This window comes from Panthera onca, chromosome C2 (assembly GCF_046562875.1).
Source record: "Panthera onca isolate mPanOnc1 chromosome C2, mPanOnc1 haplotype 2, whole genome shotgun sequence".
In the NCBI taxonomy this organism is placed as follows: Eukaryota; Metazoa; Chordata; class Mammalia; order Carnivora; family Felidae; genus Panthera; species Panthera onca.
This window is the reverse complement of record NC_138347.1, coordinates 49,025,287-49,052,457: the sequence shown is the minus strand read 5'-3', so window position 1 is coordinate 49,052,457 and position 27,171 is coordinate 49,025,287. Positions and strand designations below refer to the sequence as shown.

The window sequence follows — 27,171 nt, the reverse complement described above, 5'->3', positions numbered from 1 at the left end:
TTGACTGGAAGTATATAAAACCTTATGGGAAATCATAGGCTTTTCCTTCCTTCTGTAGAGTCCCTTGTAACTGAGCTTGATCTTGTGGAAATTTGGGAACATTGTCCAGGAGCTGCTAAAAGACAAACTTCTGTGGGTATGTGGCTTCCCTGTCTACACCCACCTACCTGGTCTCTTCTCTTAAAACTGAGTACATCCCTTTGAGGGTTGAAGATATCGGGGTTGACTATTTTAGAATTCTCAAGAGAAATGTGCTTTAAATCTTTACAAAACTTTTCTTTTTTCAGGGGCTCCTGGTGGCTCAGTCGGTTAAGTGTCCAACTTTGGCTTAGATCATGATCTCACGGTTTGTGAGTTGGAGCCCCGCATTGGGCTCCCTGCTGTCAACACAGAGCCTGCTTCATATCCTCTTCTCCTCCCCCACTATTGTGCGCTCGCATGCACACACACAGACACACACACACACACACACACACACACACACTGTCTCTCTCTCAAAAATAAATAAAAACAAAACTTTTTTTTTTCTTTTTTTTTTTTTAGAGAACTTCTCCAAAGACACAGGACATAAGATGTAAATCCAGTGCTATTTGATAGTAAATCCTAGCTTCCACAGGGACTTTGACTAGTTTAATTGCTTTTTACTAGGTTTGTTTGATAAAAACAACTGCTCTAATACAAAGAATTTTATCTAGTCCCATTGTGGTAAAAGTTATCCTTTGTTGGTTGCGAGTTCCTCACGTACATAAACATTCTGGGCCTCATGTTTAATAGCTAATTAAGCAACACAGTTATCACGTGGCTGTCATTAATATTGTATGATTAGTATGTGCCAGGCAGTATTCTAATAGTGCATTTTCTGTGTATTAACGAATTTAATCCTCACAGCAGTTCTATCATGAGTTAGCTTTATCTTCCTATCCCATTTTCTATAAAAGGAAGAAGTTATTAAGTGGTTATAACCAAAGATTTTCAAATTTCTAACCAAGGAGAGAGATTTGAAAGACAGTAACTATGACAAAACTAGAGCTAGTTTTGTGTGTAGCTCTGTATTTCTGAAGTAGATAGGTATAGTGAGTCTGGGCTTACAAATTATATGTTTACAAATAACAGGCCCTAGAAAAACCCAAAGTACATGTGAATCTATCAGGTTCAACTAGTAGATTCAGAAAAATTGTAAAGCTCAGTGAATTATATGTGAAACATTATTTTTCTTTTTTTTTTTTTTTTTTTTTCTTTTTTTTTTTTTATTTTATTTTATTTTTTAATATATGAAATTTACTGTCAAATTGGTTTCCATACAACACCCAGTGCTCATCCCAAAAGGTGCCCTCCTCAATACCCATCACCCACCCTGCCCTCCCTCCCACCCTGCCCTCCCTCCCACCCCCCATCAACCCTGTGAAACATTATTTTTAAGTGGACTGTCTGGTAATGGCAAAGAACGTGTTTGTAAAGAGCTTAGCTGACTGGATTAGAATAAAGAAATTGTCTCTCTCCATCTGTTCTAATTAGCTTATCTCTTCTGCTTTCATAGCATGCTGCTTCTTTCAGAAAAGAAGTGAGAGGTATTTTGAAAGGACACCATTTTTATTTAAGCTAATTTGTAATGGTTTTGGAATGGTTGTCAGTTTTCAAAGATAAACTTTGAAATGTTAGACCTTTTCTATAATAATTCGTTACTGGAAGTTTCAAGGCTTTTTTGGGTGCTCAAGGATTTTGGCCTCTCCTTATTCCTTTGATTTTGGCCCAAATGATTATGTTTCCTCATTTTGGGAAGATTTCTCTGGGTATTTTGATATTTGTCGTGATAGAAGGAAACCTTCCATCATTAACAGGTATTTAAAAAGCTTTTTAATTTTAATTTTTTATTTTTCTTTATATCTCTAGTATATTCTCTTTAACATTATTTAATTTAATATGACCATTGTAAGAACTTGAATCAAATACTACTCTGTTAGGCTTTGATATTGCTTCATTTAAACTTTTAAAATCTCTCTTAATATTTTTGGTTTTCCTTTTCGTTAGTAATTTCTTCTTCAGACTTACTTCTGCTTATTTCTTGTATTGAAATTGGATATATAGTTGATTTTAACAACTAAGAATCTTGAAATAAATGAGTAGGAATTAGATAGAGAAAAGATTGACTGCTCACTCCTCCCCTCTTAAGTATGCATGTTTACAATTTGAGCATTGACTTCAAAATCCAAATGTGGCACAAAAGTCAGTTTTTCTTTGTTACTTTTCATTCTGTATCTTCATTCATTATCAGAAGACTTGTCTATGCTTTCACTATGTAGCACAAACCTACATATCTTTAGAAGATATCCAAGAACCCAAGAGTGCAGTTTCTTTTCGCCTGACTGACAAGGAATCCGGGGAGCCTTCTCATTCTACTGAAAAGAAACTACCTTTGGACCACAGAGAAGCTGAGAAACAGTGGTTGCTCAGAAGAAGGCGATCTATCCTGTTTCCTAATGGTGTAAAAACCTGCCCAGATGAAAGCATTACAGAGGCTGTGGCAAAGCACGTAAAGTACTTTAAAGTACGAGGTAAGTGAACATCCAAACCTTGGGACTCCGTGATGAAATTCAAACATAGTCCTAGCATGTTGTTGTACCTTGTTAAAATTCAGAGTATGTGATAATTTAGACACGGAGCCAAATATTATCTTTCTCTTAGCTATGGAAAAAGGACTTGCTATAAGTATAGTATTTATATAGCTTCAGAGGAAAGTTTGCATTAAGGGAGGAAATGGCTTAAATCTTTGAAGCACTTCAAAAATACCAGTTTATGTTACTGGAAGATTTAACTATTTTTACTTCTTCATTAAGTAATTAGTCTAAATATGCCCACAAAATATATTTACCATGGTATACTTACCTATTTGGCTAATTAGTTACTTTATGTACATGAAAATATAATACATGTCTATATTTTATAGTTTAGACATTCTGCAGATTCATGCTGGTTATACTCTGGTTGGTACACATAAACCTTATATCTAAGATGATGACAACTCTCACAATAGACCCTAAAGCAACAGAGCTAGGATTTTATTTTTAATTTAACAGTATTATCCTTGACTGAATACTTTTTCATTAGGTGAATTCATTCTGTTTCTTAAATTTACTATCTTAAATTTACTAACCAAAATTGCTTAATTGACCATAACATGTCCCTCAGATTTAAATGATTCTCAAACTTTGCTTTTTTGCTGCTAAAGAGACAATGTGATACGATGGATGTGATGCTAGTAAACTAAAGTGGAGGTGGATGATTAAGTGATAGTGAAATCAGGCTAGTTCATTTATGTATGTTTTCAACAAATGTTTGTGGGGCACTTGCCATTTTCCATATGCTGGGCTCTATGAACCTTCAAGTCTAAGCTGCTACTTTATCTTCTCCTTTTTTATTTTCCTCCGTCTTGTCCTTCCCCTCCTCCTCCGTCACCAAAGCAAGTGATTGATTGATTGATTCATTCATTTATTCATTTCAGAGCTAGTGTTTTCTGTTTTAAGTTGTTATTTAAATTCCAGCTATTCAACATACAGTACAGTATTAGTTTCAGGTATACAATTTATGCGATTCAACACTTAACATACAGCACCCAGTTCTCATCAGAACAAGTGCACTCCTTAATCCCTATTTCCTATCCCCCTACCTATCTCCCTACTGGTAACCATCAGTTTGTTCTCTATAGTTAAGAGTCTGTTTCTTGGTTTGCCTCTCTCTTTTTTAACCTATGCTTATTTGTTTTGTTTCTTAAATTCCACATATGAGTGAAATCACATGGTAATTTGTCTTTCTTTGACTACCTTATTTTGCATAGCATAATACTCTCTAAGCAAGTGTTTTTAAAATAAAGTAATACCAGATATTACATATATAAAATTTTTTTGTTAAAATAATTTTTTAATGTTTATTCCTTATTTTGAGAGAGAGAGAGAGAGACAGAGTGTGAGCGCGAGTCAGGCAGAGAGAGAGGGAGACAGAATCCGAAGCAGGCTCCAGGCTCTAAGCTGTCAGCACACAGCCTGACGCGGGGCTCAAACTCACAGACTGCGAGATCATGACCTGAGCTGAAGTTGAAATCTTAACCAACTGAGCCGCCCAGGCACCCCTAATTTTTTAAGTGCCACTGTATTAACACATTTTTTAAGGAGTGTATTTACAACTCTTGATTATACTGTGAGATTATCAAACATTACTAAGCAATAAGCTTTCCTTTTACTTTTGTAATGGAAATCCATTGATTCTGACTTTTGTGTATAGGGCATGTGCCAGAAGTGGCAAATTCGAAAGAGAGTGGGAAGAGAATAAAAGACTGAAGATGAATGGGAATGACAGTTCATAACTTATCAAAACGTTATTTCTATTGCCTCGGTTTTTCCTTTTAAAATAAATAGATCAGAATATCTAGGTAGATGCTGGGTAAGTGGTGAAGAGGAAATAACCATTTAAGCAATGTGGTTATATCTTTTAATTTCTTTGCTCTTATGTTTATAAATTCAAGAGATACTATTGAAAAAGAAGCCAACAAAAAGAAAAGCATTCCTAGAGTAATTGATTTTAGAATACAGATGCTATGAATGGGACCATTAGAAAGGGACCTCACAGACCTAAAAGACTCGGCACAGCACATCAGGACTGTAACAGTGTTGATATAGCTATTACTGTCATTGTAAAGAGTAAATATTTTATGGTTTTGAAAATTAGGAAAAATGAATATTTCAGCAAAGGTCTTGAAGAGATTTTGTAGGGATAATTGGATTATGCCCTTAGAACCAAATATTTGGAAATTAGAGGGAGAGATCCATTCAATGTCCAACCAAGGATCTTAGCTCTTTCTACCAAGCTAATTCACTTTAGTGGTTTGCCCAATTTTTCCTTAATAGAGAATTTGGCTTCAGTTGCTAGGTGGTGTAACAAATTTGAAAAATACCTTCATTTAAGCAAGAAGCAACTGCATTTAACCTAATGATTTGTGAAATTAAACAGATATTTAGGGTGCTTGGGGTTGAATGCAGTTAATACTCTCCTCCTACTTTAAAAAATTATATTTGTAGGTGGACTTTTAAAATATAACTTTATTGAGGTATTCTTTGATGGATTATTGCTGCATATTTAAATTACATAATCTGATTAGTTTTGACAAACATATTTACCCTTGAAATCATGCAGTTAAGATAATGAATGTATCACTCACCACTAAACATTTTCTTATTTGCCTTTGTAATCTGTCCCTCTCAGCACTTCCCTTTTTCCCAGTACTGAGGCAACCTAATCTGCTTTTTATCACTATGGATTGTTTGCATTTTCTACACTTTTATATATAAATGTAATCATATATGTACACTTTTTTGTCTGGCTTCTTTTGCTCAGTGCAATTATTTCGAGACTCATTTGTGACTTTTTTTTTTTTTTTATCAGTAGTTTGTTTCCTTTTATTGTTGAGTAGTATTCTATTTTAGGGATATACCACATTTTGGGATATTAGGGTTTTTTTCAGTTATTATAAAGAAAGCTGTCATGAACATTTGCATTCAAGTTTTTGTGTCAACAAAACCTTTTGGTTAATAGTGCAATGGCTGGAGGGCTGCCTCGGTGGCTCAGTCAGTTGGGCGTCTGACTTTTTTTGGCTCAGGTCATGATCTCACGGGCTGTGAGTTCGAGCCCCACGACGGGCTCTGTGCTGACAGCTCGGAGCCTGGAGCCTGCTTTGGATTCTGTGTCTCCCTCTCTCTCTGCCCCTCCCCCGCTCAAGCTCTCTGTGTCTCTCTCAAAAATAAACATTAAAAAAAAATTTTAAAAAAATAGTGGAATGTCTGGGTCTCATGATAGGTGTATGTTTAACTCTTTATGAAGTTGCTAAACTGTTTCCCAATGTGGCTGTACCACCTGCACTGTATTAGAGTTCTAGTTTTTCCACATCCTTGCAATACTTGGTGTAGTCAGTCTTTTTAAACTGTAACCATTCTAGTGACTATGAAGCAATTGTGGTTTTAATATGCATTTTCTTAATGGCTAGTGATGTTGAGCACCTTTTCCATGTGCTCATTTACCATTTGCTTATCTTTTTTGGTGAAGAGTTTATTCAAATATTTTGCTCATTAAAAAAAAAAATTGGGTCATTTGTCTTATAGAATTGTAAAAGTTCTTAATATATTCTAAATACAAGCTCTTTGTCAGATACATGTTTTGCATACATTTTCACCCAGTGTGTGGCTTGTCTTTTGCTTTTCTTAATAATGTCTTTTGAGAAACAGAAGTTTTCAATTTTGATGAAGTTCAACTTAAAAGTTTTTTTTTGTTTTTTTTTTGGGGGGGGGTCATGCTTGTTTTTGGTTTTATCTAAGTTTGCCTAACCCAAAGTCAAAAGAATTTTCTATCTTTTCCTGTAAAAATTTCATAATTTTCAGGTTTTACATTTAGGTCTATGATCTACTCTGAGTTAATTTTTGTATGCGGGGTATATGGATCAGAGTTAAATATTTGCATATGCTTAGCCAATTGTTCCAGCACCATTTATTAAAAAGATTATCCTTTCTTGCCTTTAAGGCTTTGTTGAAAAATTAGTCTTCTGTATTTAGTGAGTCTATTTCTTCATTTTCTTCCACTGATCTATATGCCTGTTTTTATGCCAATATGACACTGGCTTGATTACAATAAGTCTTTGAATCAGATAGGGAAGGTTCTTCAACTTTGTTCTTTTTTCAAGTTCACTTCGTAATGCTAGGTTCTTTGTCTTTCATATAAATATTAGCATCAGCTTGCCAACTTATACAAAAAGGGTGGCTGGAATTTTGATTGGGGTTTTGTTGAATTTATTGATCAATTTAGGAAGAATTGTCATCTTAACAATATTGGGTCTTCTGCTCTATGAATGTGATACAGCCCACCATTTACTTAGGTCTTCTTCAATTTCTCTTGACAGTGTTTTGTAATTTTCAGTGTATAGGTCTTATAGCTCTTTTTATCAGATTTATATATTTTTATTTTTTATGCCATTGTTAATGTTATTTTAATTTCTTTTTAAAAAATGTTTATTTATTCTGAGAAGGAGAGCACGAATGGGGGAGAGGCAGAGAGAGAGAGTGGGAGAGAGAGAATCCCAAGCAGGCTCCTTGATATCAGCACAGAGCCCAACACAGGGCTCAAACTCATGAACCATGAGATCATGACCTGAGCCAAAGCCAAGAGTTGGGCACTTAACTGAATAAGCCACCCAGGTGCTCCAATGTTATTTTAGTTTCTGATTGTTCTTGCCAGTATAAGAGGCATACAACTGCATTTTGTATATTGGCCTTTTATTCTGTAATTTGCTAAATTCACTTATTTGTTCTAGTAGCTTTTTTGTGTATTCCTTAAGGTTTTCTACAAAGATGATTATTTGCATATAAAGATAATTTTACTTCTCATATTCTAATTTATATGCCTTTTATTTCTTGCTTTATTGCACCAAATTGACTGTTGTATATGTTTTGGGTACCACGATTCTGAGAGGAAAATAAGACTTTGTTCCATAATGGAGTTCTATTTACTGGATATGACGCACAGCCTGAGCCCTAGTAAAAGGATTAAAGACAGATTAAATGCAGGCCCTTCGTTATTCAGAATACTGTCATCCATATTTTGCTTTCCTCCAGCAGTTTGCAGGGCAGGTTTTCTCCACCACAAGAGAGACATTTATAGATCAGTTATCTTCTCAAAAATAGAAAGTTACCTTTAGCAGTCACTAAAGGCTACGTGAAAATTGTGTCACAAGGGTGGGACTTCAGAACAGGTCTAATTCTAGGCCATAATGAAGTATGTGGCAATTATCTCTGGTGGTGCTTTGCCCTTCTTAGTACCTCTTTTCCCTGGAATCATGATGATTTTACTGTTTACTGCCTGCAGTGTCCTGTTTAGGTTTCCCCTCTCCGAGCTGCATGAATGCTCCAGACTTCCTCCCAGTTCTCTTCCTTTATCAAAATGTAGGTGTTCTGAATCCTGTTATCCCAAGTTAGTTAATTGGACCTTCTTGTCAGATAGCTCTTAACTGGAAAGCCATTGGATAAATTAAGGATAAATTACCTTTCTGGAGGGAATTACATTTTTTTACAATTTTATTGAGACATAATTTACATATCATGCAACTCATCCATTTAATGTATAGAATTCAATGGTTTTCTAGTATATTCACAGAAACCTGCAACCATTATCACACTTAGTTTAAAAATACTACATCACTTCAAAAAGAAACCTCATACTCTTTAGTCATCACTCTCTTATCCCTCTTTTCCCCCTACCCCTCTCCCTAGACCTAAGCAATCATGAATCTGCTTTTTACTTCTATAAACTTGTCTGTTATGGATATGTCAAATAAATTAGATAATATAATATGTGATCTTTTGTGACAGTCTTCTTTCATTTTGCGTAATGTTTTCAAGGTTCATCCATGCTGTAGCATGTATCAGTAGTTTATTCTGTTTTATGGCCTAATCTTATTTTCTTGTATGGATATACCACATTTCGTGTATCCGTTTCTTAGTTGATTGGCATTTGGGTTGTTTTTAGCTATTTAGGTGTGTACCTAGGAGTAGAATTTTGGGATTTTATGGTAACTCTGTGTTTATCCATATGAGGAAGGCCAGATAGTTTTCTAGAGTAGCTGCACCATCTTACATTCACAACAGCAGTGTGTAAGATTCTGGTTTCTCTACATCTTTGCCAGCACTATGATTTTCCTTAAAAAAAAAAATTACAACCATCCTAGTAGGTGTGAAATGATATGCCCTGGTTTTGATTTGCATTTCTCTAGTGATTAATAACATTGGACATCTTTTTATTTGCTTTTTGGTCATTTGAATATCCTCTTTTGAAGAATATCTTTAGATCCTTCCCATTTTTTAATTGGGTTGTTTTTTTTTGTTATTGAGTTATAACAGTTCTTTATATATTCTAGATACAAGTTTCTTATTGGATAAATGAATTGAAAGTATTTTTTCTCATTCTGTGGGTTGTCTTTTTACTTTCTTGATGGTGTATTCCATGTACTAAAGTTTTTGTTTTTGATAAAGTCCAATTTATCTATTTGTTCTTTTTCAAAATAGTTTTGGTTATTTAGATTCATTGTAATTCCATATGAATTTTATTTTTCTTTATTTTAGAGAGAAAGAGAGGACAAGCAGGGGGAGAGGGGCAGAGGAAGAGAAAGAGAATGTGAGGCAGGTGACACACTCAGCATGGAGCCCGATGTGGGGCTCATTGCCACGACCTGAGCCAAAATCAAGAGTCAGACACTGAACCGACTGAGCCATGCAGCCACCCCTCCATATGAATTTTAGGACTAGCTTGTCAATTTCTATAAAGAAGTCAACCAGCATTTTGATAGGATTGCATTGGATCAAGTTGGAGATATTACTATCTTAATAATGTTAATGATTCATGTCTGGATGCTTTAATTTGCATTTCTCTGAAGATGAATGATAGCACTTTTTCACACATTTATTGGCTTTTTGTATCTCTTCCTTTATAAAGTGTTCCAGTCTTTTACATGTTTTTTTTTTTTTTTTTTTTTTTAATGTTTATTTTTGAGACAGAGCATGAGCCGGGTAGGGGCAGAGAGAGGGAGACACAGAATCTGAAACAGGCTCCAGGCTCTGAGCTCTCAGCACAGAACCTGATGTGGGCCTCGAACCCACGAACTGTGAAATCATGACCTGAGCTGAAGTCAGACACTCAATCAACTGATTCACCCAGGCGCCCCTTTTACCTGTTTTAAAAATTGGATTGTTTGACTTTTTATTAGAGAGTTGTAGAAATTCTTTAAATATCCTAAATACCAGTTCTGTGTCATATATGTATTTTGAATATTTTCTGCCAGAGGTATCCTTTGCCTATCCATTTTTTATTAATAGTGTCTTTCATAAATAGTTGTTAATTGTGATAAATTCTAATTTCTATTTGTTTCTTTTATAATTGCTGCTTTTAAAAAATTTTATTTTAGAGAGAGCAAGCAAGGGAGAGGGGCAGAGAGAGAGAGAGAGAGAAAGAGAATCTTAAGTAGGCTCCACGCAGAGCCAGATGCATGGCTTGATCCCACAATCTGTGATCATGACATGAGCCAAAATCAAGAGTCAGACAATCAACTGAGACACCTAGGTGCCCCTATAGTTGTTGCTTTCTGTGTCCTGTTTATGAAAGCTTTGCCTATCCTCAAGTCATATAAATGTTCTTCTGTCTTTTCTCTTAGGATCTTCATAATATTAGCCTTCATATTTCAAATTATTTTCTGTGTGTACTGTAAATAAGTTATTGAGGATTTTTTTTCTTTCTATAGAGATGTATAGTAAAACCTTGGTTTGTGAGCTTAATTTGTTCTAGAAACATGCTTATAATCGAAAGCACTTGTATATCAAAGCAAATTTCCTCATGAGAAATAATGGAAACTCAAATGATTCATTCCACAAGCCAAAAATATTCATATAAAAATGATTACAATACTGAGGCACCTGGGTGACTCAGTCGGTTAAGCGTCCAACTTTGGCTCACATCACGATCTCACAGTTCATGAGTTCAAGCCCTGCATCGTGCCCTGTGCTGATAGCTCAGAGCCTGGAGCATGCTTTGGATTCTGTGTCTCCTTGTCTCTCTGTCCCTCACCTGCTCATGCTCTGTCTCTCTCTCTCTCTCAAAAATAAACATTAAAAAGATTAAAAAAAATATTACAATGCTGTAATATAATACAAAATAATAAAGAAAATACAAAATAGAAGGAAAAATAACCACACTTACCCTTGAAAACCTTCGTGACTGGTGTGAGGGAGACAAGAAGAGAGGAGGGTAATTGTGTAGGACTTTCCCTATCACTAACAGAATCACTGCTATCTATTGGCTCAGTGGAATCTTTTTGGGCATAGGGACAATTGTATACATTCGCACAGATGTTGACTACAATACAGTATTAATAACCTTTTGTCATATACTGTATTTAAGGTAAAAGGCAAGAAGGCAGCAGAGGAAAGGGTCTCTATCTGCAGTCAGCCTGACCTAGAATGAAGCAAAGCATTCCTAAGCAAACTCTTGTATGGAGAAGCAAAGGACTGTCCACAGGTGCTTTGAAGTGGCAAAAAATACTTTAGTGCCAGTTGTGGGCACCTACCAACATTCTGAAAAATCACTGATTGCTTCCAAACACCACAGCCTGAGATTGAGCATCTGAGCATGGGAGAGGATCACCTACAATCCTGCAGTGAGAGAGAGAGAGAGAGAGAGAGAGAACACCACTGGCTTAGTTGTGATCATGTGACATTAGGCATCATGTGCTACTCGTATTGCCATTCATTGCTCGTTTATCAAGTTAAAATTTAAAGTGTTTGCTTAACTTGCAGAACACTCACAGAACAAGTTACTTGCAATCCAAGGTTTTATTGTATGGTTTCAGTCACAATATTTTTTATAGTTTCTTTGAATCACTTTATTTCATAACCAGACCTTACAGACATTCATTTTTTTTTTTTTTTAGTTTTTACCAACCTAGACTTTCACCTTTGCATTGTCTTCTGGTGGGCACTAAATTTTCATTTGGAAGTTTTAGGATGAAGAAAGGAAGAACTATGAATCTGCAGGTGGTCAGCTCTGTCTCAGTCAGCATTAGCTGGATTCTTCTGTATACTGTATGATCACAAGTTCGAAAGAACGGTTATAAGGATGCAGTTAGTTCACTGAAAGAGAAAACTAAGTTTGCAAACAAAGGTTTATTTTAACCCTGAAAAATCAATTGATGGAGAAACTTTAAATATTCATATATTTTCCTCTCTGTTAAAACTCGAGTCTTGTTCTTTGGCTTAGACTATCTTCTTCCATCAAATAACTGTCAGACACCCAGAATCCATTATGGTTATAATACTGATATTCATGTAGCACTATGTGATTTATAAAATACTCTTACAGGTAGGTAGGTAAGGCAGTAATGATTTATCCAATTAAATAAGAGGCATGAGGGGCGCTTGGGTGGTTCAGTCATTTGAGCCTCTGACTCTTGATTTTGGCTCATGTTGTTATCCCAGTGTTGTCGGATTGAGCCTGGTGTCAGGCTCTGTGTTGAGCATGGAGCCTGCTTAAGATTCTGTCGCTCTCCCTGTCTACCTGACTCGAGTTTGCTCACTCTGTCTCTCGCTCGCTCACTCGCTGTCTCTCAAATAAACAAATAAATAAAGCACATTGCAGTGCTGACCGGCTAGGTAAGTTACCTGTGGTTATGAAGCTGGGGCTAGAATTTAGATCTGACCCTGTGAGTTCAGGGGCTCCACCTCAATATGTTACTGGATAAGCATTCAGTTTTCTTGAGATGAAAAATAATGGTCTTGAGAGAGGAAGATGGCAGCGTAAGAGGACGCTGGGCTCACCGCGCGTCCTGCTGATCACTTAGATTCCACCTACACCTGCCTAACTAACCCAGAAAACCACCAGAAGTCTAGCAGAACAGAGTCTCCGGAGCCAAGTGCAGACGAGAGGCCCACGGAAGAGGGTAGGAAGGGCGGAGAGGCGGTGCACACTGCACGGACTGGCGGGAGGGAGCCGGGGCAGAGGGGCAGCCTGCCGGCCAAGCAGAGCCCCCGAATCTGGCTTGCAAAAGCGGAGGGGCCAGACGGAGTGGGGCCGGACGGAGTGTGTTCCAACAGCAAGCGCGACTTAGCATCTGGGAGGTCATAAGTTAACAGCTCTGCTCTGAAAGCGGGAAGTCTGGAGGACAAAGGGAGGGAGAGTTGCTGAGCCCCAGGACGACAGAGCTCAGTTTGGCGGGGAACAAAGGCGCTTGCCAGCGCCATCTCCCCTGCCCATCCCCCAGCCAAAATCCCAAAGGGAACCAGTTCCTGCCAGGGAAACTTGCTTGCTCCGCGCAAATACCCAACGTTGTGCTTCTGTGGAGCCACCCCTCCGGCAGCGGATCTGACTCCCTCCCGCTGCCACAGGGTCCCTCCTGAAGTGGATCATCTAAGGAGAAGCGAGCTAAGCCTGCCCCTCCTGCCCCCGTGCACCTTGCCTACCCACCCCAGCTAATACGCCAGATCCCCAGCACCACAAGCCTGGCAGTGTGCAAGTAGCCCAGACGGGACACGCCACCCCACAGTGAATCCCGCCCCTAGGAGAGGGGAAGAAAAGGCACACACCAGTCTGACTGTGGACCCAGCAGTGGGCTGGGGGCAGACATCAGGGCTGTCTGCAGCTCCACCCACCAACTCCAGTTATACACCACAGCACAGGGGAAGTGCCCTGCAGGCCCGCACCACTCCAGGGACTATCCAAAATGACCAAATGGAAGAATTCCCCTCAGAAGAATCTCCAGGAAATAACAACAGCTAATGAACTGATCAAAAAGGATTTAAATAATATAACAGAAAGTGAATTTAGAATAATAGTCATAAAATTAATCGCTGGGCTTGAAAACAGTATAGAGGACAGCAGAGAATGTCTTGTTACAGAGATCAAGGGACTAAGGAACAGTCACGAGGAGCTTAAAAACGCTTTAAACGAAATGCAAAACAAAATGGAAACCACGGCGGCTCGGCTTGAAGAGGCAGAGGAGAGAATAGGTGAACTAGAAGATAAAGTTATGGAAAAAGAGGAAGCTGAGAGAAAGAGAGATAAAAAAATCCAGGAGTATGAGGGGAAAATTAGAGAACTAAGTGATACACTAAAAAGAAATAATATACGCATAATTGGTATCCCAGAGGAGGAAGAGAGAGGGAAAGGTGCTGAAGGGGTACTTGAAGAAATAATAGCTGAAAATTTCCCTGAACTGGGGAAGGAAAAAGGCATTGAAATCCAAAAGGCACAGAGAACTCCCTTCAGACGTAACTTGAATCGATCTTCTGCACGACATATCATAGTGAAACTGGCAAAATACAAGGATAAAGAGAAAATTCTGAAAGCAGCAAGGGATAAATGTGCCCTCACATATAAAGGGAGACCTATAAGACTCGTGACTGATCTCTCTTTTGAAACTTGGCAGGCCAGAAAGGATTGGCACGAGATCTTTAATGTGCTGAACAGGAAAAATATGCAGCCGAGAATCCTTTATCCAGCAAGTCTGTCATTTAGAATAGAAGGAGAGATAAAGGTCTTCCCAAACAAACAAAACTAAAGGAATTCATCACCACTAAACCAGCCCTACAAGAGATCCTAAGAGGGATCCTGTGAGACAAAGTACCAGAGACATCACTACAAGCATAAAACCTACAGACATCACAATGACTCTAAACCCGTATCTTTCTATAATAACACTGAATGTAAATGGATTAAATGCTCCAACCAAAAGACATAGGGTATCAGAATGGATAAAAAAACAAGACCCATCTATTTGCTGTCTACAAGAGACTCATTTTAGACCTGAGGACACCTTTAGATTGAGAGTGAGGGGATGGAGAACTATTTATCATGCTACTGGAAGCCAAAAGAAAGCTGGAGTAGCCATACTTATATCAGACAAACTGGACTTTAAATTAAAGGCTATAACGAGATGAAGAAGGGCATTATATAATAATTACAGGGTCTATCCACCAGGAAGAGCTAACAATTATAAATGTCTATGCACCAAATATGGGAGCCCCCAAATATATAAAACAACTACTCATAAACATAAGCAACCTTATTGATAAGAATGTGGTCATTGCAGGGGACTTTAACACTCCACTTACAGAAATGGATAGATCATCTAGACACACGATCAATAAAGAAACAAGGGCCCTGAATGATACATTGGATCAGATGGACTTGACAGATATATTTAGAACTCTGCATCCCAAAGCAACAGAATATACTTTCTTCTCGAGTGCACATGGAACATTCTCCAAGATAGATCACATACTGGGTCACAAAACAGCCCTTCATAAGTATACAAGAATTGAGATCATACCATGCATACTTTTAGACCACAATGCTATGACTTGAAATCACCACAGGAAAAAGTCTGGAAAACCTCCAAAAGCATGGAGGTTAAAGAACACCCTACTAACGAATGAGTGGGTCAACCAGGCAATTAGAGAAGAAATTAAAAAATATATGGAAACAAACGAAAATGAAAATACAACAATCCAAACGCTTTGGGATGCAGCGAAGGCAGTTCTGAGAGGAAAATACATTGCAGTCCAGGCCTATCTCAAGAAACAAGAAAAATCCCAAATACAAAATCTAACAGCACACCTAAAGGAAATAGAAGCAGAACAGCAAAGGCAGCCTAAACCCAGCAGAAGAAGAGAAATAATAAAGATCAGAGCAGAAATAAACAATATAGAATCTAAAAAAACTGTAGAGCAGATCAACGAAACCAAGAGTTGGTTTTTTGAAAAAATAAACAAAATTGACAAACCTCTAGCCAGGCTTCTCAAAAAGAAAAGGGAGATGACCCAAACAGATAAAATCATGAATGAAAATGGAATTATTACAACCAATCCCTCAGAGATACAAACAATTAGGGAATACTATGAAAAATTATATGCCAACAAATTGGACAACCTGGAAGAAATGGACAAATTCCTAAACACCCACACTCTTCCAAAACTCAATCAGGAGGAAATAGAAAGCTTGAACAGACCCATAACCAGTGAAGAAATTGAATCAGTTATCAAAAATCTCCCAACAAATAAGAGTCCAGGACCAGATGGCTTCCCAGGGGAGTTCTACCAGACATTTAAAGCAGAGATAATACCTATCCTTCTCAAGGTATTCCAAGAAATAGAAAGGGAAGGAAAACTTCCAGACTCATTCTATGAAGCCAGCATTACTTTGATTCCTAAACCAGACAGAGACCCAGTAAAAAAAGAGAACTACAGGCCAATATCCCTGATGAATATGGATGCAAAAATTCTCAATAAGATACTAGCAAATCGAATTCAACAGCATATAAAAAGAATTATTCACCATGATCAAGTGGGATTCATTCCTGGGATGCAGGGCTGGTTCAACATTCGCAAATCAATCAACGTGATACATCACATTAATAAAAGAAAAGATAAGAACCATATGATCCTGTCAATCGATGCAGAAAAGGCCTTTGACAAAATCCAGCACCCTTTCTTAATAAAAACCCTTGAGAAAGTCGGGATAGAAGGAACATACTTAAAGATCATAAAAGCCATTTATGAAAAGCCCACAGCTAACATCATCCTCAATGGGGAAAAACTGAGAGCTTTTTCCCTGAGATCAGGAACACGACAGGGATGCCCACTCTCACCGCTGTTGTTTAACATAGTGTTGGAAGTTCTAGCATCAGCAATCAGACAACAAAAGGAAATCAAAGGCATCAAAATTGGCAAAGATGAAGTCAAGCTTTCGCTTTTTGCAGATGACATGATATTATACATGGAAAATCCGATAGACTCCACCAGAAGTCTGCTAGAACTGATACATGAATTCAGCAAAGTCGCAGGATACAAAATCAATGTACAGAAATCAGTTGCAGTCTTATACACTAACAATGAAGCAACAGAAAGACAAATAAAGAAACTGATCCCATTCACAATTGCACCAAGAAGCATAAAATACCTAGGAATAAATCTAACCAAAGATGTAAAAGATCTGTATGCTGAAAACTATAGAAAGCTTATGAAGGAAATTGAAGAAGATATAAAGAAATGGAAAGACATTCCCTGCTCATGGATTGGAAGAATAAATATTGTCAAAATGTCAATGCTACCCAAAGCTATCTACACATTCAATGCAATCCCAATCAAAATTGCACCAGCATTCTTCTCGAAACTAGAACAAGCAATCCTGAAATTCATATGGAACCACAAAAGGCCCCAAATAGCCGAAGTAATTTTGAAGAAGAAGACCAAAGCAGGAGGCATCACAATCCCAGACTTTAACCTCTACTACAAAGCTGTCATCATCAAGACAGCATGGTATTGGCACAAAAACAGACACATAGACCAATGGAATAGAATAGAAACCCCAGAACTAGACCCACAAACGTATGGCCAACTCATCTTTGACAAAGCAGGAAAGAACATCCAGTGGAAAAAAGACAGTCCCTTTAACAAATGGTGCTGGGAGAACTGGACAGCAACATGCAGAAGGTTGAAACTAGACCACTTTCTCACACCATTCACAAAAATAAACTCAAAATGGATAAAGGACCTGAATGTGAGACAGGAAACCATCAAAACCCTAGAGGAGAAAGTAGGAAAAGACCTCTCTGACCTCAGCCGTAGCAATTTCTTACTCGACACATCCCCTAAGGCAAGGGAATTAATAGCAAAAATGAACTACTGGGACCTTATGAAGATAAAAAGCTTCTGCACAGCAAAGGAAACAACCAGCAAAACCAGAAGGCAACCAACGGAATGGGAAAAGATATTTGCAAATGACATATCAGACAAAGGGCTAGTATCCAAAATCTATAAAGAGCTCACCAAACTCCACACTCGAAAAACAAATAACCCAGTGAAGAAATGGGCAGAAAACATGAATAGACACTTCTCTAAAGAAGACATCCAGATGGCCAACAGGCACATGAAAAGATGCTCAACGTCGCTCCTTATCAGGGAAATACAAATCAAAACCACACTCAGATATCACCTCACACCAGTCAGGGTGGCTAAAATGAACAAATCAGGAGACTATAGATGCTGGAGAGGATGTGGAGAAACAGGAACCCTCTTGCACTGTTGGTGGGAATGCAAATTGGTGCAGCCACTCTGGAAAGCAGTGTGGAGGTTCCTCATAAAATTAAAAATAGACCTACCCTACGACCCAGCAATAGCACTGCTAGGAGTTTACCCAAGGGATACAGGAGTACTGATGCATAGGGGCACTTGTACCCCAATGTTTATAGCAGCACTCTCAACAATAGCCAAATTATGGAAAGAGTCTAAATGTCCATCAACTGATGAATGGTAAAGAAATTGTGGTTTATATACACAATGGAGTACTGCATGGCAATGAGAAAGAACGAAATATGGCCCTTTGTAGCAACGTGGATGGAACTGGAGAGTGTGATGCTAAGTGAAATAAGCCATACAGAGAAAGACAGATACCATATGTTTTCACTCTTATGTGGATCCTGAGAAACTTAACAGAAACCCATGGAGGAGGGGAAGGAAAAAAAAAAAAAAAAAGAGGTTAGAGTGGGAGAGAGCCAAAGCATAAGAGACTCTTGAAAACTGAGAACAAACTGAGGGTTGATTTGGGGTGTGAGGGAGGGGAGGGTGGGTGATGGGTATTGAGGAGGGCACCTTTTGGGATGAGCACTGGGTGTTGTATGGAAACCAATTTGACAATAAATTTCATATATTGGAAAAAAAAATATTTCTAGCTCCTAAAGCTTATGTATAATTAGGAGTAGCTTATTTCATGAAGTAGTGAGCTAAATTAACCTGGAATAGTCAATCCTATCACATGGTTATTTAGCACATAGAGTACACAGCACATACTGCTAATAGAAAAAAAAAATAATGGTCTTGATCTCTGTGCATTTAAATCCTTCTTTCTCCCTTAGCGCTCTGCTCCTCTTCCCTCCCATCTCAGTCTGTCTGTTGTCCACAGTGTCTGGCATTTGGCCAATGAAATGGTTACAGGAAACCAGTATACTTAATGTATACAAAATGTGCAGACAGTCTGTTTAGCATCCATTCAGATTTGATGCTTTGGAATAACTTAGCAGATAGACTGAATTTGTTTTGAATATAGTAGTACATTTCTCCTAAAAATCATTAATTTTTTAGTCCTCATATCATAAAAAAATTTTTTTGAGTGTAATTGACATACAATATTAAATTAGTTTCTGGGTGCCTGGGTGGCTCAGTGGGTTGAGTGTCTGACTTTGGCTTAGGTCATGATGTCACAGTTGGTGAGTTTGAGCCCCATGTCAGGCTCTGTGCTGACAGCTCAGAGCCTGGAATGTGCTTTGGTTTCTGTGTCTTCCTCTCTCTCTGCCCCTCCTCCACTTATGCTCTGTCTCTTTTCAAAAATAAACATTAAAAAATAAAAATAAATAACTAAATAACTTTCAAATATACAAGGTAGTGATTCTGCAAGTTTCTACATTATGCCATGCTCACCACATGTGTAGCTACAATCTGTCACCATGTAATGCTATTACAATGTCATTGACTATATTCCTTATGCTGTGCGTTATATTCCTGTGACTTATTCATCCCATAACTGGAACCCTATATCTCTCACTTCCCTTCACCCATTTGGTATCCTCCCACCTCCCTCCCCTCAGGCAACCACCCGTTTGTTCTCTACATCTATCTTTTTTTTAGTTAATAGATTTTAATGTTTAGAGAAGTTTCAGGTTTACAGAAAAATTGAGCAGGAAGTCCAGAGAGTTACCTATACTGCCACTCTTCCACACACATATTTTTCCCTCTTATTAGCATTTTGTATTAGTGTAGCACATTTGTTACAACTGATGAGCCAAAACGGACAGATACACTATTCTTAATTAGAGCTCGTATTGTGTTTTGAGAAATGTATAACGACATGTTTCCATTATTACAGAGTCGTACAGAGTGACTTCCTTGCCCTAAAAAAACCACTGTTCTTCACCTCTTTGTCTTTCCCTTCCCCCAACCCCTGGCAACCACTGATCTTTTTACAATTTTCATACTTTGGCCCTTTCCAGAATGTCATATCATTGGAATTATACAGTATGTAGCTTTTTCAGACTGGCTTCTTTTACTTAGCAATATGCATTTAAGTCTTCACCATGTCTTTTCATAGCTTGAAACCTCATTTATTTTTATCACTGAATAATACTGCATCATATGGATATGTCACAGTTTGTTTATTTTTTTGCCTTTTTAAGTATTTTCAACATCTGCTTCACTCTCATAAAGCACAAACGTGGATTTTTTTTTTTTAAGAGATGGGAAAAAAAAAAAAAAAAACAACCCCTGCCTATTAGAAAGTGAATTAAATTCCTCTGTAAAGGAAAGGAGTGGGGAGTGCACATTCTCTTCATATCTGAAAAGTTTAAACTGGACATACATAAACAGAAGGACTTTGAGAATCATTCCTATGTCCTTCTAGAATGGACACTGTGGGCAAGAGTGCCTTGGAAATCTGAATAAATAGGTTCATGATCATTGTGAGAACCTGAAAGTACTTTCCATAAAAATTCCTCTTTGTCTGTTGTCCAGTGTGTCAGGAAGCTGTCTGGGAAGCCTTCCGGACATTTTGGGATCGACTTCCTGGACGTGAGGAATATCGTTACTGGATGAATTTGTGTGAGGATGGAAACACAACTATATTTGAAATGGGCACTAATTTTAGTCAGTCTGTGGAACATAGAAATTTAATTATGAAGGTAAGTGTACTAACAAGGGAAGAATTGCTGGACTATTGTAGGAGTGCCTACACACAGCTCAGGCTTGAAGGAAGAAAGAGCAACACCAAACACCTGCATTGCTTTTGTTGTTGAATTAGGCTATTTGAGTGAGCTGCCATAGGGCATGGCTGAGTCTTTGTATCCCTAGCTCTGGCTGTTAAAATAAACATTGTTAACCCAGTAAGAGCCTCGGGCTTATGTTTATAAATGTAAATATTTGGAAATAATACTCAGCAAAGGTTTAGGCTAAGAATATAAGTCTGTGAGAGTCACTCTTGCCAAGGTTTTGCATATTATCAATTCAGAGTAGCTACCAATGACACTAAGATATAGTTCATTGAATAAATGTTTAGTAAAGTATAAATATGATTCTACTTAATGAATTTGCTTACTTATTTTCCTTCTTTTAGAGCTATCTTATTCTTAGCAAAGGATAAATAAGCATGCATATAGACAAATTACCTGCCCACCTTTCCCTTTTCATGTAGCATGCATGTATTCATGATGAGAAAATAGAGAGTGAGAAGGGGGAGAGGCAGAGAGAGAGGGAGACAGAAGATCCAAACTGGGCTCCATGCTAGCAACAGAGAGCCTGATGCGGGCTCTGTCCCATGAACCTTGAGATCATGACCTGAGCTGGAGTCGGACACTTAACCAACTGAACCACCCAGGTGTCCCTCTTCTGTTATGTTTTTAACTGCTCAATATTAATAAATATGAGAATAGCTACCAGTTATGTATGTACCATGTACCAGGCCACATATTAAGCCTATTAAAAGCATATTTAATAACAACTCTACAAGGAGTTACTAATATCCGCAATTTACAGATAAGAACATTAGGCATCAGAGTTATTCCTTATTCTAGATTATAAAACCAGATGGGCTGGAGCTTAAAATCAAACATAGTTTTCTTTTTTAAAAAAGTTATTCTTTTACCCTTTACCATTGGGCCTTCCTTCTCAGTCATTACCACTTTTGCAAATTGCAGTGGCTAATATGGAATAGCTATTAACTGAAAAAAAAATACACATACACATATCTACACACATTTATATTTATGTCAGCATTGCCCATCTCAGTTGTGTCCACACTATGGAAGCAGTTGACGGAGCAGCAAATACAGATGATGTATAGCAAATGTATAGTTAGTATTAGCATTAACAATAGCCTCTTGTGATATTACATTGCAAGGTATTTTTTTTTTTACAAGTGCAACTTTTAGAAAGGTAAGATCTAAAGGTGTTGGAAATACACTTTCAATGATTATTTAGTACAACATGGAGACAAAGGGGGTGATATGAGACCTGGATTGAATCTTAAATAACAAGTATAAGTGAGCTGAATGAGGAGTTTGGGATGAACAGTCTAGACAGAGGGGGATAGCACGAGACACATGTTGATAGGGAATGACTTGGGCCAATATACGGGAAGGGTAGACAATAAGTGACAAGAGATCAGACTGGAAGCTGGAAGAGTAGATAACTCTGGGGATGATAAGAAACTGTTGATGTGGAAATAGGATTCGGAGCCACTGGCCAAGAAAGAATACTTCAGGCATCTTTGGTGCAAAATGGTGGTTTTATTACAGCACAAGTGACAGGACCTGTGGGCAGGAAGACCTGCCCTGGGATTGCCCTGAGTAACTGATTATATACCTGGGACTTGGGGGAGGTAAAGTCAAGGGGAAGTTTGCAAAAAGATTTTTTTAATGCTAAAAAAGACTCACAGGATCCTGAAGGCCTAGCTATTGTCAAGCTAAGGTTGTTTTTACTTCAAGCAAAGCATTGACATTAAAATAGTTGAGAGTTCCTGAAGAAATGTCATACTCTGCCTGTCTCAAGTGTTTGTCAATGGGCTGCAGGTTATAAGAAAATTTAAATTTATCTACATTTCTTTTGCCTTTGTTCTCCACATTATAAGTAGGTGAGTCACAGAGGCTGATTGGACAGTTTTGAATTAAAAAGGTCATTATGGTTTATATACACCATGGGGTGAATTGGAGGCAACAAGACTGGAGCAGGAAGACTAGTAATTACTGCATATCTGAGGAAATGAGGGTCCTAACTAGACAAAAGATAGAGAAAGGAAGCACAAGAGATGCAAATAGGAAAAAAGACTAGTAGAACTCTGTGACAGGTCAGATGGGAGTCGGAGAAGAAGGAATGGCCTGGGAAGCCTCCTCATTTCTAGTTTGGATGACTAAGACCAAGAACTCGGGCACAGAAGCAGCTTTGTAGATGTAGTGGGGAGATTGAGTTCACTTTTGAATGTGTTGTTTTGAGCAATCTGTGAAATGCGAATTGCCTGATTTAGGTTTGAAGCCAAGGAGAGTGGTTTGGGTTATAAATATAGCTGTAGGAGTCATCTGGCTTGAGGTGGCAATTGAAAGCATTTAGACTGGCTGAGATTATTCTAGGAGAGTTTGTAGAGCAAGAAGAGCAATAAGTTATTTATAAATATCATGAGAGTTATTTAGAATAATAGTCTTTCCATTTTATAGAGGAGATATTGAGAGATTTGGGGGTTTGCCTTCATATCTAAGCAAGAGAAAATGGGACTTGAAGTTAGGTCTTCTAACTTAGTGTTCTTTTTATTATATTGGCCTCAAAACAAAATCACTAATTTAGAGGAAACTTAGGGACAATTTGCTTTAGAATGTCCCAGAGGAGAAATCCAGTTATTGATATAATTTATCTTTTTGTCTGAATTCTGGAGAAACAGATTTAGCATTTATTTTATCCACACGTCCCTATTATTCTAGTATGAGAGTTTCCATAAACATGTTAGATCACAAAAAACTTTGATTCTAAGTCCATGAAAGGTTAATGTAAAACTCAACCAATCTCCAATCTATAGATCTTTTTGGAATGATTAGCAAGTAAAGTCTATTAATCTGTGCCCATTAAGAAAGAGCACGGGAACTTTTGGAAACATAAACAGAGACTGAGTGCCAGGACATTCCCACAGTCACAAAACAAACTTGGCATCATTAGTACCTTGCTTTAATTGTTTGCTTAACCATAGAGAAAAACAACATAGGTTTGTAAAATAACAGTATAATGTTAGGGCATTAGTGTTTTCCATGCAGTACATTTTATGTACTGCCTATTAACTGTCATTAACTCACACAGTCATGTTTATCTTTGTTTTCCTTAGAAAATGACATATACAAAGGAAACTGTAAGCAGGTAAGTGTCTTTTTTTCCCCAATTTCATGTTTGGCAACTGAGATATGTCATACCTATTCCAAGACTCACCCCCAATTTAATGGCTCTGTTCTATTTTCTTGCCAGTTCCTGCAGTCACCAGGGCTGTGGGTAAGTTCCAAATTGTTTTCCTCATCTTGAAGCCACTTCCCATTCAAGGCTACCATCACAGTCACTGTGCTTGTTTACTTTCTGAACTTGCCAGGAGGCAGACTTATTCCTTTCTCTTGAGTGAGAAAAATAGACTTCTGGAAATGGAATATGGAATGATCTACTTAAGTTGAGGTTTATGCACTAATAGTAAAAATGTTATAAAATGTTACACCTTAGTGGAGAATAGTTTATTAAATGATGGTTGGTAGTGTGGATCACTTTGCTGAGAAATGATGATTATGATCTTGAAATACAGGAATAACATGGAGTGCCTTGGGTGGCTCAGTTGGTTAAGCATCTGACTCTTCATTTTGGTTCATGTCATGATCTCACAGTTCATGGTTTCGAGCCCCACATCAGGCTCTGCACTGACAGTGTGGAGTGTGCTTGGGATTCTCTGTCTCCCTTTCTATCTGCCCCTCCCCCATTCATATTCTCTCTCTCTCTCTCTCTCTCTCTCTCTCTCTCTCTCTCTCTCCCCTCTCTCTCTCCCCTCTCTCTCTCCCCCCCCCCCTCAAAAATAAGTAAACTTAAAAAAAAGAAATATAGGAATAACACAACCTTGATGAATCCTGCAGTATTAGGATTCTTGGCTCTATAGGCCTTTAGGTTTAGGATTAAGGTCATTTCTGGGTCCTGAGCAATAGCAGTACAGAGCAGATCATGGAAGTGAGGAATTTAGTGTATAAGGATTAAAGATTTCAATTCTGTCCATACTCAGAGTATCTAGATTATGCCAGTGTGGGAATGATGATATAGAAAAACACCATTAGGGCAGACAGTCCAGATCAATGCCTCAAATGAGAGAGGAAGACAGATTGAAAAACCAGTTAGGTGAGTCAGTGCCTGGAGATCCAAGCTGGGCAGCAGAGGCCAAGCCAAGGCATAGTTGGAGTACACATGTGAGTTAGTGGGGCATATGTAGGGGTCAGATCAAACATGAGTAAACAGGAGGGAAGGGGCCTCTGTGGTCTCACTCATTCATACAACTAATGTTACCACTGAGTTTCTGTTGGGGTCTGGGATGAACACCCACTTAGATGCTGGGCCATGTGTTTTCTTAGGTGTGGGCTTTCACCACTGAGAAGCAGAGCTTGGAAGTTGCTTGTGATTGCCATTGCAACACCCAAGCAGTGAGCTAAGTACTCTGGTGAGTCCCACCTGTCCTAGTAATCTTCATGATTGTAACTAATGAAAATGGTGGCACATTTTATGCATCGTATGTAGTTAAGATGTATGTAGACACCATAATACATATGGCACTTAACCTGGAAGAAGCTCTGAAGTTTACTGGGAAGTGAATGTTAGCAAGTTTGTGGCTTGTGGGTTATTATCAAGTGGTGGAAGGAAGCTTACCTGAAACAGGGTGGACAGTTGTAACGCCATCTGAGAGTGGGTGTGGCTCATGGCACAGGGGTAGCCAGAAGATATGTAAGGTGTGGTGGGTGTATGTTTTGTGTATTCCTGTGTGGCTCACTTCAACTGGCTGCAGTTTTCTTTGGCTTCCTAGCATTTCTCACAATGAAATTATGCATAAATAAAGGAGAAATTTTGTGTTATGTTCGTTTCTTACTGTGTTAATCACACTGGAACAAATTCACAAATAAGCATCATAGCAGGACTCACTGAATCATATATTTTTATTGATAAGGCACTGTCTGTACTACGTATAAGGAACTGAAAATATGATTTACTGTGCTTAGAAAATAACATATGTACAAAATAACAATATATGAAAATATAAATGAACATTGAGAAATTTAAAGTTTAAAGTATCGTTCCCATCTAACTAGAACAGATGAGGCTGGGGTGGGATGAAAACTGCCAACATGGTAGTTGCTGAAAGGGGTGACCTGGGGGTTAGGTAACACTGGGAGTGAAACCATGGGAGTGGCTGGCCTAAGAATTCACTAAGCCCATCTTTATCCAACTTGAGTTCTTCTTTCTTTCTTTCTTTCTTTCTTTCTTTCTTTCTTTCTTTCTTTCTTTTTCTTTCTTTCTTTCTTTTTTTTTTAATATTTATTTATTTTTGAGAGACAGAAACAGAATGTGAGCAGGAAGTCACAGAATCCAAAGCAGGCTCCAGCTTCCAGCTCCAGTCAGAGCTGTCAGCACAGAGCCCAACACGGGGCTTGGACCCACAAACTGCAAGATCATGACCTGAGCTAAAGTTGGATGTTTAAACCACTGAGCCACCCAGGCTCCCCTATCCAACTTGAGTTCTGTAGTGATCCATTGTAACCCTTTATGTGTTCTTCACTTTTCTATATTCAAATTTATTTTTATGATTTTTTTTGAGATTACTCTCATATTCTCAGTGTTGAGATTCTTGTGTTAGATTTTATTGCTGCTGTAGCAAATTACCACAGACTCCGGTAGTTTAAAACAACACAAATTTGTCCTACAGTTACATAGCTCAGAAATCTGACGTGGGTCTCAAGATGTTGCCAGGTTTGCATTCCTTTCTGGAAACTGTAGTGGAGAATCTGTTTTTTTGTTTTTTTTTTTGCCTTTTCCAGCTTCTAGAAACCACCCACGTTGCTTGGCTCATGACCCCCTTCCATCTTCAAAGCTAGTAATGGCTGGTCAAGTCTTTCTCACATTTCATCACTCTGACACTCTTCTGCCTCTTCTTCCACATTTAAGGATCCTTATGATTATGCTGGATCCACTTGGATAAACCTGGCTACACTCCCCATTTTAAGGCCAGCTGATGAGCAACCTTAATTCCAACTGCTACCTTAATCCTCCTTTGTATGTAACTTAACATACTCACAGGTGCTGGGGATAAGGATGTGGAGGCCACTATTGTTCCTATCACAGTTCTCTGTAATTTAAGTTGCTGCTTCTCTGTGAACTCTAACTCACCTGCTGACCTAAGCCTTGCATCAAATACTCTGTTCTGTATCACTTTAAGCTTCTCCTACTATCATCTGTCCGCTGTCTTAAAAAAAAAAAAATCATTTTTCACCTTACTTAGGACCCTACATCCGATCTCACCTCTTAGACATCTCCCGATCATTGTTTCTCTCTCTCTCCTGAGTCTTCACCTTCTCCCATTACTAACTCCTTATGAGCATTTAAACATGCTCAAATCTCTCCCATGTTCCCTATTTACAAAAGGCCCTCCTCCAGCACTTGTCTCCATTATAGCTGGATATTTTGAAAGCATCTCCACTTAGCTTCAGTCAATGCCTAACCCCCTACCTTTTGGACTTCCTGTATAGTCTCCATAATCAGTACAAAGCCCCAACTAGGTTATGTGTTCACCAAATAGTTGTTAAGTGAATAACTGAGTTTCTGCCCAATTACCCAAGTTTATTATCAGGTCTCTGGTGATATTCTTAATATAAGAGCTGTTCTTTGGGATTTTATTTTGTACATCAATTAACTTACATTTGTAGTTGAGGATGCCTATCATGGATCACAAAACCAAATATATATATTTTTTTAAGCAAATGTTTTATTTTATTTGGTACATGTATATCCC

At 38.1% G+C, this 27,171-nt stretch overlaps 1 protein-coding gene across 1 annotated transcript in view; it reads left to right on the top strand.

The window, feature by feature from the left end:
- The first annotated feature begins 1,406 nt into the window (after positions 1-1,406).
- The window catches only part of IMPG2 (interphotoreceptor matrix proteoglycan 2), a 97,351-nt gene continuing 71,586 nt past the window's right edge, over positions 1,407-27,171 (top strand). The window contains exons 1-5 of the mRNA XM_078452970.2: positions 1,407-1,838; positions 2,301-2,552; positions 20,133-20,299; positions 23,479-23,510; positions 23,616-23,639. Coding sequence (XP_078309096.1) covers positions 1,754-1,838; positions 2,301-2,552; positions 20,133-20,299; positions 23,479-23,510; positions 23,616-23,639 — 560 coding nt within the window. The 5' untranslated portion in view covers positions 1,407-1,753. The remainder of the gene's footprint in view (positions 1,839-2,300; positions 2,553-20,132; positions 20,300-23,478; positions 23,511-23,615; positions 23,640-27,171) is intronic.